The 12,257-nt window shown below is 36.1% G+C and overlaps 1 protein-coding gene across 1 annotated transcript in view; it reads right to left on the bottom strand.

Annotated features, from left to right (window-relative positions):
- LOC134753476 (homeobox protein DBX1) overlaps window positions 1-12,257 on the bottom strand; it is a 54,322-nt gene that overhangs the window by 23,339 nt on the left and 18,726 nt on the right. Inside the window, exons 2-4 of the mRNA XM_063689352.1 lie at window positions 11,958-12,080; window positions 9,300-9,371; window positions 8,269-8,414 (exon numbers count right to left, since the gene is read on the bottom strand). Of these exons, the coding sequence (XP_063545422.1) occupies window positions 8,269-8,414; window positions 9,300-9,371; window positions 11,958-12,080 (341 nt within the window). The remainder of the gene's footprint in view (window positions 1-8,268; window positions 8,415-9,299; window positions 9,372-11,957; window positions 12,081-12,257) is intronic.

Consider the following 12,257-nt stretch of genomic DNA (forward strand, 5'->3'; position numbering starts at 1 on the left):
TAAATAAATCATTTATCTATATTTAAATACATTCTATCCTATTTTTATAAATCTTCATTTTTAGTTTTAAAGTGTGTCGACAGATGGCAGTGAATTTACTGGGGTTACAAAATTTACTATGACAGTACCGCTCTAGTATAAGTTACTCTATGGCCAAACAGGCTGGTAGCCGTACTGACACATTCGCTGGTATTCGTGGCGGTCCCCACATCTGCGAGGATGTTTGATGCGTGCGTGGCGTTTAAATTGTTTTAGTTCTCGGTGACAAGTTGATAATTGGTACAATGTTAAGAAAACTCATCTCTCACAAAGGAATTTCAGATTAATTTGAAAAAAATAAGAAGTTAATAGACTATGGTTTATATATGACATAGACATTTATTCATAATATTTTTAAATATAACATTAAAATTCAATAAAATATGAGGATTAAATTATTCAATTAAACACATCATTAAATTCAATTATATATATAATATGGCATCCGCTTAGTATGACGTGTTTGCCACTTCCGTTCGATGTCATTATAAGCGGATTCTACACGTACGTTAATTTAAATTTTCACTGCTTTTGCGTACACATTTTGTAAAGCACGAGCAAACCAGGGTTTCATGAGGAGCATTAAACTTGAACACACAAGCTCCGTCTTATCTCTTTGTCTCTTTGAAGTACCGATTAATTTGCCAACCAATTAAGATTATTCTTGAAGACAGAACGCCGTATCTTTATACACCGTGTTTCTGTTGAACTCCGATAACTTCCGCGTGATAACTGGTGCATTTTAAACTAACGGGTCGTTCCTGGCGCAGACGTTGTCAATTGCGGTTCAACGCGGAAACGCAGCGAGCGTGATGGGCACCTTTGCGTCGGGAACGATGCGGGGTGGGTTACTTGAGTAGTTTTTATAGGTTACTTTACTTTTATTTATAGTTAAGGTTTTTTTATAGATTATTTTTAGTTCTTAGGTATTTATTAAGTATTGTATTTTTTTGTGTTAAATCAAATCTATAAATACCTTTTTAAACTAAGCTGTTGTTATATCCTTGATAAGGTAAGGTGGGCTAATACTAACATAGTTTGTGTTGTTCGGGGCAAGACAAACAGTATGAGGATTCCATACAAGTGATAGTCTTACCCCGGTGATAGTCTTACCCCACCTTACCTTAGTAATAACAATTCGATTGGCTAATCTACTATAGTTTTTAGGGTTCCGTACCCAAAGGGTAAAAACGGGACCCTATTACTAAGACTCCGCTGTCCGTCTGTCCGTCTGTCCGTCTGTCTGTCACCAGGCTGTATCTCATGAACCGTGATAGTTGAAATTTTCACAGATGTTGTATTTCTGTTGCCGCTATAACAACAAATACTAAAAAGTACGGAACCCTCGGTGCGTGAGTACGACTCGTACTTGGCCGGTTTTTAGGCCGAGCACATGATTGACGCGACAGTATCTTGCCGCGAGATAGACTACCCGTCTTTTACTAACTGTATGAATTAAAGGGGGACGGGTAGTCTATGTCGCGGCGAGATACTCTCGCGCCAATCATGTGTTAGCCCGGCTGGCCGAGATTATTTTGTAAAGCGGTATGGTTAGATTGATAGATATGATTATACCGAATTTATAATAATGCATTGTAAATTAATTTTTAACAAGCAGAAACGTCTGCGATCGATGCTATTAAGCTTAGAATAAATTTAAAAGTGGAAAAATACCTAGACCCATATAGTGGGAAAATTGCTGACTATGGATGAGGTCTTGGTGGCTCAGTTGGCAGAGCGCTGGAGTATCTATCTAGAGGCCGTGAGTTCAAATCTCACCCAAGGCAGTAATTTTTCCACTTTTAAATTTATTCTAAGCTTAATGCATTGTAATTTTAATCATTTAATGTATGTATAAAAAAACAGAATGTAATCTAGAATAGTATTGTAATGTTATTACTATAACGTGTAAAATTGTAATTTTATTAATAAATGATTATACATATATTGTATTGTATTGTATTGTATTTGTATAACACTCTCCCCTAATATTTGCATATTTATTCTATTGGATTGAATTCTTTAGGTACTATATTTTTATTTGTGTTTAAAATGTGGTCAAAATATTATTTTCAATCTATGTTAGCGTCATTAGTTAAGTTTAAATTAAGCGTTTTTGAATAAAGCATCTTCTATTCTATTCTATTCTATTCTATTCTACTTTCTACGAGTATTCCAATGAAAACACGCTGTATGTCAGTATCTTACCCCATTTTGATCGTGTATAGCGCAATTCGTCGCTTATAGTCTTAATTAATAGGTTTGTTAGAGGTTCACTCGCGTGTTCGCGGTTATAATAATACCTATGTTATAACAATTAAGGGTTATAATATCGACAATAAGGGGTATTACTGCAATGTTCTGCCGCCAGAGTGCAGCACTAGCACCTATCGTTAACCATAGAGTAACTTATACATAATACCTCTTTTTACAATCCAATCGTCAGAATGTGTCGTCAGTATAATGAATTGGTATTTAAACACAAAGATATTGACATTTTCGACTCACGGCAGGCAGTATTTAGGAGGCAGGTTCTTAGGGTTCTCGGCCATCATCACACTTCTCAATAATAGTACGCAATTTGACATGTAATTATTAAGTATTTGCGAAGTGTTGTAATTTGTAATTTAGTATAATTTTGAGTAGTTTTAGGATACTTTTTTATAGTTTTAGGATAGTTTTTGCTCCTTATATTTCTTTCTTGCTGTGCATGCTTGCTTTGGATGCATTCTTATGCAATACCTACCACTCATGTACTCTTTGTAACTATGTTGAATGTTGTCTGTTTAGTGTGCCTTTTAAAAAAAAATAAAAAAAAAATACTGTGCCAACTGTTTTTTGACAAGTTTTTCACAGATAATAAAATATGACATTGATGCGTGAAGGCGGTTTGTTTACAGAAGACCTACGAGTGAGCTTTTTCATCACACTCGCTCGCTTAGCGGGAACTATAGGAAAAGCGTTTTCCCTAGGGAGTTATGAATTCTCTAGTATTATAATTAACAGTTTTTTGTCTATACTTCATTTTTGTATCGCAAGTGTGATGAAAAACATTGTGTGTAACTCGGGGCGTAATAATATTGCAAACTCGAGTCTATAAATCGCTCCGGCAAGCCGTCACGATTTAACTATACTCTCTTTTGCAATATTTAACTTACGCCCCATGTTGCACAATGTACTATTTTTTTTTCACAATCCATAACTGACGCGGGAACAATATAGGCCTTTGTCCTTCATACCTGCATGAAATAAGATCTTTTTCGAGCAAGTGTGATGAAAAATAAATTATTTCACACCATGCACGAAATAAAGCGCCAGAAAAATATTAGAAACACCTAGACCGCAGCAATTTTCAGACACAATTTCTATTTAATAAATCCGAAAGAACTATTAAGAGTAGGTAACTTGACCGTGACGTCATTGTTCTATTTTTTAGGGTTCCGTACCCAAAGGGTAAAAACGGTACCCCATTACTAAGATTCCGCTGTCTGTCTGTATGTCTGTCCGTCTGTCACCAGGCTGTATCTCATGAACCGTGAACTAGACAGCTGAAATTTTCACAGATGATGTATTTCTGTTGCCGCTATAACAAATACTAAAAACAGAATAAAATAAATATTTAAGTGGGGCTCCCATACAACAAACTTGATTTTGTTGCCGTTGAGCGTAATGGTACGGAACCCTTCGTGCGCGAGTCTGACTCGCACTTGGCCGGTTTTCAAGATTCCATGGTGGCTAATCGTTTTGACAGTTCGAAAAAAGAAACTGATTTGACTAAGCAGTAGGTACTACCCTTGTATTTCAATAAAATATACATACTAACATTTCAATAACATGTAGTCTGCTGCTATCGCCCTAACCACTAACTTAATCTAAAACATACCCTAATTTCAAACGAATCAGAAAGGCAACTTAATAACTCGAAAACATTCAATAAACCGAAAACCTGCTTACGATCGCTCCATAACCATCAGGAATCATAAAAAAAACTGAACGCAGCCATGAAAAAAAAAACTCAAACGCGCGCGCTCCAATAGAAAAGCGGGAACACTTTTATTCGATACAAATCGGCCAATAGAAACGGGGTATAAGACGTCGTTCTAACGTTATAGCGGTCTCGTTCTAACTTAGGATACTTGTATAAGTTGTTCTCTTTCGTAGAGGGTAAAGGCGTATTTTTGTCTTAAGAACGTTTGTATATTTTATTGTTATGTCAGTGTTAGCGAGTTTTTTTTTATTATGTTGAGAGTGCTTTTGGCGGGTGATTTTCCCGATTTGCCGCCAGATTTTGTTAATGCTTGGTTTGTGTATAAAGAATGGAGTATTTCGTTTGCAATACCGATACGATACGATTTTATTTGGTCGCGTTTTGCGATGCTCAATATAAGATTTAAGATGGCTCAGTTTAAATAGGATTAAGTAGGTTCAGTTTATTGGTTGGTATAATTTATTTGAAAACGTAATGGTAAATATACCTTAATGTGTTTTTTTATTATAAGGTTTTAAGACGAACTCATTTTGTTACGGTGCATTACTACTACCTATACCTAATAATTTTTAGTTAGCAATTATATTTAAGCCAAATTGAAGATCGTTAATATTTTTAATTTATCAAACATGCAATACATTATTTTTGTGCTAAATACAGTAAACAATTCAATATCGTACTAGGAGCTAGGACTGCTCAGCTAGAAGCGTGTCTATAAAAATATCCAACGAATTTTAAACCGGTAATGAAAAGTGAAAAGCGGCAAAGGGCGGAAATAAACAAGTTAAACAATCCGTCTTTTGTTTTTTTTTAATTGATACGAGGAAGAGGAAAAGTTTCTTTTAATTTTTTTTTTAATTTGGCTTACTTTTAATAAGATGCCACATGATAGAACACGTAATTTCGATTTTATTATAAAGATATTGTCATATAAACAAGTTTATTATGATAATGTTAGTATATCTCATGGGTTATGTTTCCATTAGAGCCAGGGAACACGGAACCTCGAATTGTTTGCCTTGCCTACGGTTCCTAATAACAATGTATCCAATAATGCGCCCGTCTTTAGAATGTGTCGTTTATATAATAACTTAATAAATATAATTAATAAACAACTAACTTATAAAACTTAAAAAACTAAAACTAAAAATGAATAAAACTAAACTTAAAATAAATAACTAAAAACTATTCCTCTGCGGCACGCGGCATGGTGCCGATGGTGCCGACATGGTGCGTATGATTCTGACGGCAGATATAATTAATACAAATTTATTTGTTATAAATTCTTAAAATGCAAGCGAAATGCAATGCCGTAGATGCTGGCAGCATTTCCTCGCTGTATAATAACTTATATAATAATAATAACTTAGATAATAATAATATTATAATAACTTAGATATTGATTTTGATATTTTGAGTTTTCTTTACCTAAGTTCAAAAATGTTTTGCTGTCTCAAAATTTGTAAGTAAATACTTATTATCTTACCGTGCTAATAATTTATTGTGTTTTTACTATGAACTTTAATAACAGAAGATTTCATAGTCAAAATTAGTATTTAGCTTAATAATTATTCCACGATAATGTTGTGTACAATTGTAATTGTAATGTAAGTAATGTGTAAGTTGCTTATGTAAGAAATATTTTACAATGTTGTTTGCCTGCATTATGTTATTGTACCTATCAAAATAAAATAAAATATGATTTTGACGGCATAACGAATAGAGGCATGTAATTATTAACGGGGTCTTCAACGCCATCTAGCCAAGAATAGGCCAAAGGTGGTAGCGCCATCTATGCGAGAATGAAATTTTCTTGATTTCCGAGGCTCGTTGTTTCCTTTGACTGTATTAATCTTATACGGAGTTACATAGGTCAGTCTGTTCGTAGTCGCTTGCCTTTACAAAGCGGGAAAATGCTGGGATCGGCTACGAGCGTGGCGCTACAAAAACGTTGGTAGTGAATGTGTTAACCTCTACGTCGCTACGTCGTAGCGGGTCTACGGGCGTAGCATATCAAACAAATTATTTGTAAATAAAAAACCGGCCAAGTGCGAGTCGTGCGTAGTCTGTTTTTAGTATTTGTTGTTATAGCGGCAACAGAAATACATCATCTGTGAAAATTTCAACTGTCTAGCTATCACGGTTCATGAGATACAGCCTGGTGACAGACAGACGGACAGACGGACAGCGGAGTCCCGTTTTTACCCTTTGGGTACGGAACCCTAAAAATGTTCAACTATAATTAGTCACCCGTAGAAGCCTACGCTGACAAAGTATTCAAAATTATCTAAACTCTAAACACGCCTTTTCTGATAAAATAAGATTTTTGGATATCATTTAGAGGGTAGTACCTCCTTAGTATTGTTTAAAAATAGGTACAGAAAAAATCTTACATAAAAGTATAATACGTATAACTTTTTAACACCTTATAAATTAAATTGAAAATACTTCTAAAAATTACCTGCATTTAATAACTATAACATTTAGCATTACACTAATTATCTGGGAGCCCGAGATTTGCTCGGAAAATTTGTATATATAAACTCAAAAATGCGCGTTTTCCCAGATACCTAGATCCTAGCTAGCTTTTCGCCCCCGAAAACCCCCATAGGTACCTATAGCAAATTTCATCGAAATCGTTAGAGCCGTTTCCGAGATCCCCGAAATATATAACTATATACAGGTTGGCTATAAAATATGTGCATTCCCGGTACCAGAGAGGTTTTGGGATTATACTGTGCAACTTTTACTATGGGACCAACCACGAAATCGCGAAAAAAATAATTTAACCCTCCCATAGGCTGGTATTTTTATACCGGCCAAAATGTTTGATACAGCCGAATTTTTTTTCGCGATTTCGGGGTTGGTCCCATAATAAAAGTTGCTCAATATAATCCCAAAACCTCCCTGGTAACAGAAATGCACTTATTTTAAAGCCACCGTGTATACCTATACAAGAATTTCTCGTATAAATCTAAAGATTAAAATACAATACCTAAAATTCCAACAATTACTAAAACACCAACCGAGTTAACGCCGTCAAAACGCTTCAGATTTCAAAAAATACAGTTATTCCCTGAAACTCACCCCATAGGGGTCCGGGTGTTACAAAAAAGCTTCCCTCTGGGGGGCTGTCACTTACACGCTAGGGGAGGGGAGAAAGGTTTAAAACAATTACGAGGAAAAGCGATATTTAGATGCAGGTTTGATTAAGGATTATTGAGCCTTTTCAGAGGCGTTTTTGGGGTGTTAAAAGCAATTGAGTTTTCAGTGTGGTACTTTTTATTCAGTCAAGTCAGTATTTGTGTCATTTTCAATCAAAAGGGTACTTATTGTCGGTTGTCAATAAGGCGCTATTTCCATATAGCTTCAATTAGAAATCAACCTTATCGACAAGCGACAATGTGGTACCTTTTGGTTGAAAACGTCACATTTAATATTAAAGACTTAAAAGTGAATAAAATGTTGCTTTTGGCCTATGTGATTAAGCTATAGGTATGATAAAAGAAAGAAAGAAAATAACAGAAGAATAATAAAATTTTCATTGTATCAAACCATGTTCATGGAATCTAGCTAGTAGCAATAATATAGCTAGATAGTAGTATATCAGCAATAAAACTACGAACTCTTAAAGTCCAATATCTTTTAAGTATACGTCACATCTATTTCAGTTTATAATTTATATTTAGAGGAGTATGATTACTTAAAAAAAACACAAATTAAAATACTTAATAAAATAATTTGATTTGTTCCGAAAGTTGCGTATGTTTACGTCTCTTCCAAAGGAGATAAGAGGTTTGCGACCTTAGCAGACGTTATAAGGATAAATTAATAGTAAATAACGCCTTAAAGTCCGTTTATTTTATGATGAATGAATGAGAGAAGGCTAACAAAGAGAGTGTATAAGGGAGAGGTAGAAATAGGAGTTGGAAGGGGCAGACCTCGGCGGACTTTCTCTGATCAGATCGGGGAAATCCTGAAGAAAGGTCAAGAGCACCCTAAACCGGCGAGCGTGTATGAGTAATGTTATGAAAGTGAAGGAAGCGAAAGAGGTATGTCAGGATCGTAGCAAGTGGAAATCCGTGGTCTCTGCCCACCCCTCCGGGAAATAGGCGTGATTATATGTATGTATGTATTTTATGCTATCCACAGGAAATACGCATACATTTAAAAAATGTTTTTGACCCGATTGATTTTTCTATAGCAAATAAGTATTTTTAAATAGCAAAATGTGCGCTGACCTGGCTATCCTTGAGTCCCAGCTTCTCAGCCAGCTTCTTCCTGTCTGGCTTGGAGATGTACTTCTGAACCTGAAACCGCTTCTCCAGCCCCTTGCGCTGCAGGTCCGAGAACACGGCGCGCCGCATCATGCCCCGCCGAGGTTTACCTGGTAGTTAATAAAGTAGATTGTTAACCAAGGGAAAGCACTCATGTCTGCCGAGGTAGTTTGGCGCTCGAACGCAGCGAGAGGGCCAACAGTCCGAGGCTGAAATGATGCCTTTCACCCAAGTTAAACACTTTACTTTTCATTTAGAATACGAAGAAGGTAAAATGCATGTGTTTTAACTTAACTAACTTAGCTAAACTTAACTAAATTCGATTGCATGTGTTTTTTTTTTTAAACATGACTATCAAAGTGTGAAATAAAACTATGAAAACGGATTATATCGCGTATATTGAATTTATAATACATCCCGACGTTTCGAATGCATTACAGCGTTCGTGGTCAACGGGTGACTGAGGAAAATCTACAAAGTGCAAAAATACCCACATACAAAAAATAATGAACCATCATAGACTATAAACTTTAAGGCTGGTTGTACATGCAAAATCGGTTCATAAGGCTCCAGAGACGGCTGGCTTGCGCGGTTAACGCCCTGAACCACTAGCCGTGTGACGATATATGACGTGGTAGCCTTAAGGTCGAGGGTGTTATTTGTGCCTATTCTTCGCACCATCACATGGCTCGACTCATTTTCATATTGTGTTATTTTTTGTACTCGTTAGGTATTTAAGACAATGCATGTTTTGTTACAATTATTTTTGCATGTTTGTAATGTCTTTTAAATTTAAAATTATGTTTTATAATAGTAATGTCGGCCATTAATTAGAGCCATGTAATGATGAGAAGAATAAAGTTTTATTTCTATCTATCTATCTTGTGCAAGCAAAAGCCGGGTCGAATCTAGCCTCTGCGACTGGAGGGCTTGGTCACTTTTTTTTGTATAGGAAATCTATTTCAGTTTATGAACTTAAAGCAGTATTTTCCTACCTCTCGAACTGTGTGCCCAGGGAAAGGCGCCGGGCAGCGGAAACACTTGCGTGTGCGCCTGCGACGGTCTCACTGCAACAGATAAACATAGTGTATATTACAGCTAACTGAAGTAACTATTTTAAAGAAACTTGACACTCATACATTGTCATTGCAGTCTGGTAAATCTTTCCATGAATGTGGTATGTCTTAATTAGGTACAGAAACAAGTATTATTATTATTAAAATGTATGAAGAATTTTAAATATCAGTAAGTAACAGTAACAGTAATTTTAGCAAATCATTTTATTTCGGATATACGCAATTGCCATTATAAGGCCCACAAGTTAACAGACAGATAGCATTAAACCCTCTTTTTGCGATACATTTAAAAAGACCACCTCGTAGCGGTTTAAAAAAGCAATTCTTTTCTATTCGCCATTGTTGGCGCAACAAAAGGGCATTATTTGCCCAATTTGATACATAAACATACGTTTAGTTTATCTTTAAAGTAAACATTGGCATCTGGGGGTTATAAAGTTGTGTTTAAATATACAATTTGAGTTCATTACGTTTATTTCAATTATAATACATTATCAGTTACTGAGCCAGTAAACTGAAAATATGGCACACTTTTTTTTTCATTGAGACCACATTTGCTACAATTATAACATTAAAACCACCTTTGATATTTATAAGAACATAAGTGAATTTTGCTGCGAATGCTAATATAAGATTAATAGTGTTTAATAGTACAGAATATAATTTAGAATCTTAAGCGTAGCGAGATACTCAAAACTCATCAGGTGTAGATAGCTTTGTTTTACTGTGCCATATTGGCAGTAATATCAACATAATATCAGAGATATAAATATTAGATGAAAGAAATTAAATAATCTTTACATTTATAACTTACGCAAAATAAAATCTCTTTTTTTGGATTTCAACCGAAAAACTCTTAAAAACTTGACAATTGGTGTGTAAGTAGCTCTATGGATGGTATAGAAAGGATGCCAATCTCTTATGGCAGAATTGTTGCAAAAGTGACCGCTTTCAGCTTTAAATAATAGTTCCTAATCTCTCCGGTGGCGCTAGTTAGGCTCTGGGACATGAGTATAACATGAACCATATAAGGCAACAAATAACCCGACCAAATTACGTAGGTTGTTTTTGGTAGTATTTCGGTGTATGGTGGCGCCGCCTAATTACTGTTTTTTGATGGACACTTTTCATACATAGAGATTTGGCTCCTTTATATAGTCTCCATGAGTAGCTCCATGAACGGAGTTTTTTTGTTGCCATAAACCACAGATTACTTTTTATGTTAATCCAATAACATGTAATGGAGGCAAAATGGACAACGGCCCTTTTCAATAGGCGTTTTTTGCAAACGCAAGCGTGTTTATAACCTAGCATTGTATTGTAGTGCAATAAAAATATTGGCAGATCAATAAAAGTTATTACCTTTTTTGTTGTGTTGATCTTGGTGTAAAAAACATGCGTTTATTTGTGTTATAATTGTATTTATTTTGATTTTTTTAAGGTTGTCGTTATGACATTTTGAGACATCCTGACAGTCTTGTGTGACATACTTCCGCTTGTCTATGTATGTCAGGTATCGGCAACAGAGTTGAGGTGAATGATTTTATTGTCTTTATTGAATTTCTGTCAATTTTTTTTGGCATTTTTGTAGTTAAATCGTTTAAAATTGTGAAATATTTTCGTCTTCTTTAAAATAAAGTAAAGTAAAAGTAAAAATCATTTACTGTACACAAAGATTTATTATTATTATTATTAAAGCCTTTATTATACGAACTGTTGACATTTTATGTAACAATTATTAATATTTATTGTATGTTTCTTCCATATGCATATTCGTAAGGTCTTTTTGACCTAGGCCTCTTCCGAATCGCCTTTTTCTATTATATTTAAGTATTTGTCCAACATTTTTTTTCCATTTTTGTCTGTCTATATGTTTCTATTAGGTCTTTTTCCCATCTTGTTTTTGGTTTGCCTTTTTTTCTCTTACCAATCTTTGGATTCCAATTTGTTGCTGTTTTTGTCCATCTGTTATTTTTACACTCACACAAAGATATAGGCAGAAACAAAAATTGACTGGTCTTAAAACTAAGGGACAATTATGTACATTTATGCATTTACAATGAAGGTTGCACCGGTTCCTACACTAGGCGTAGCCTGTCACGTGTATACATCAATGACATTCGATGACTTTCAACAGTTTCAACGTCTGGCAAAGTCTCCTTGCCAGTAGGTAACATAAATTAGTACCACTGAATATCCGCAACATGCCGGAGGCCAAATCGTGGGCCGTCGCCCACGGCCTCGCGCCCCAAGCGGGGCCTAGCGCGAGGCCCCTTTAGGCACAGTGAAAGAAAAGGGCATCCCATGCGATTCCGCCCACGGCTAGATTAGTTCACGCTATGCCACTATTGGCAGCCCCCTCCACACTCGTGCGAGAAGCCGCGAACGCGAGTGTGGAGTCTAGTTCGCTAATCAGCGAAATCGACTCCACACTCGCGTTCGCGGCTTCGCGCCGCGTAGTCTGGAGCGGGCTTCATACCTTTAAGTAAGTTTTTTTTTATCCCAGACCATTGGTGGCCTGTTGTACACCACAACAGTTGTTGTGTTGTTGTTGTTGTTGTTGTATGGTACACTCACCAGCTAAGTAGGGGTGGTGGCAGTGCGCCAGGAGATGCTGTAAGTGCTGGTGCTGGACGGGGATGGGTCGGCTGGCGATGGGCTTCGCGATGGGCCACGGCGTCATCATTGGTTGTCGGTAGTCTGTGAAAAAAAAACTGTTTAGGTATATAGAGTCCATTTTAACCTTTTGGGCGCCAATGACCGATATATACGCACCGCAGGTTCAACGCCAAAGACCGATTAATCGGTCATAGACCACAGAGCAACATAGACCTGCATGCATATGCATAAAGTTCAATTTCAGTTTTGACACTTCGG

Source organism: Cydia strobilella, chromosome 27, assembly GCF_947568885.1.
Source record: "Cydia strobilella chromosome 27, ilCydStro3.1, whole genome shotgun sequence".
In the NCBI taxonomy this organism is placed as follows: Eukaryota; Metazoa; Arthropoda; class Insecta; order Lepidoptera; family Tortricidae; genus Cydia; species Cydia strobilella.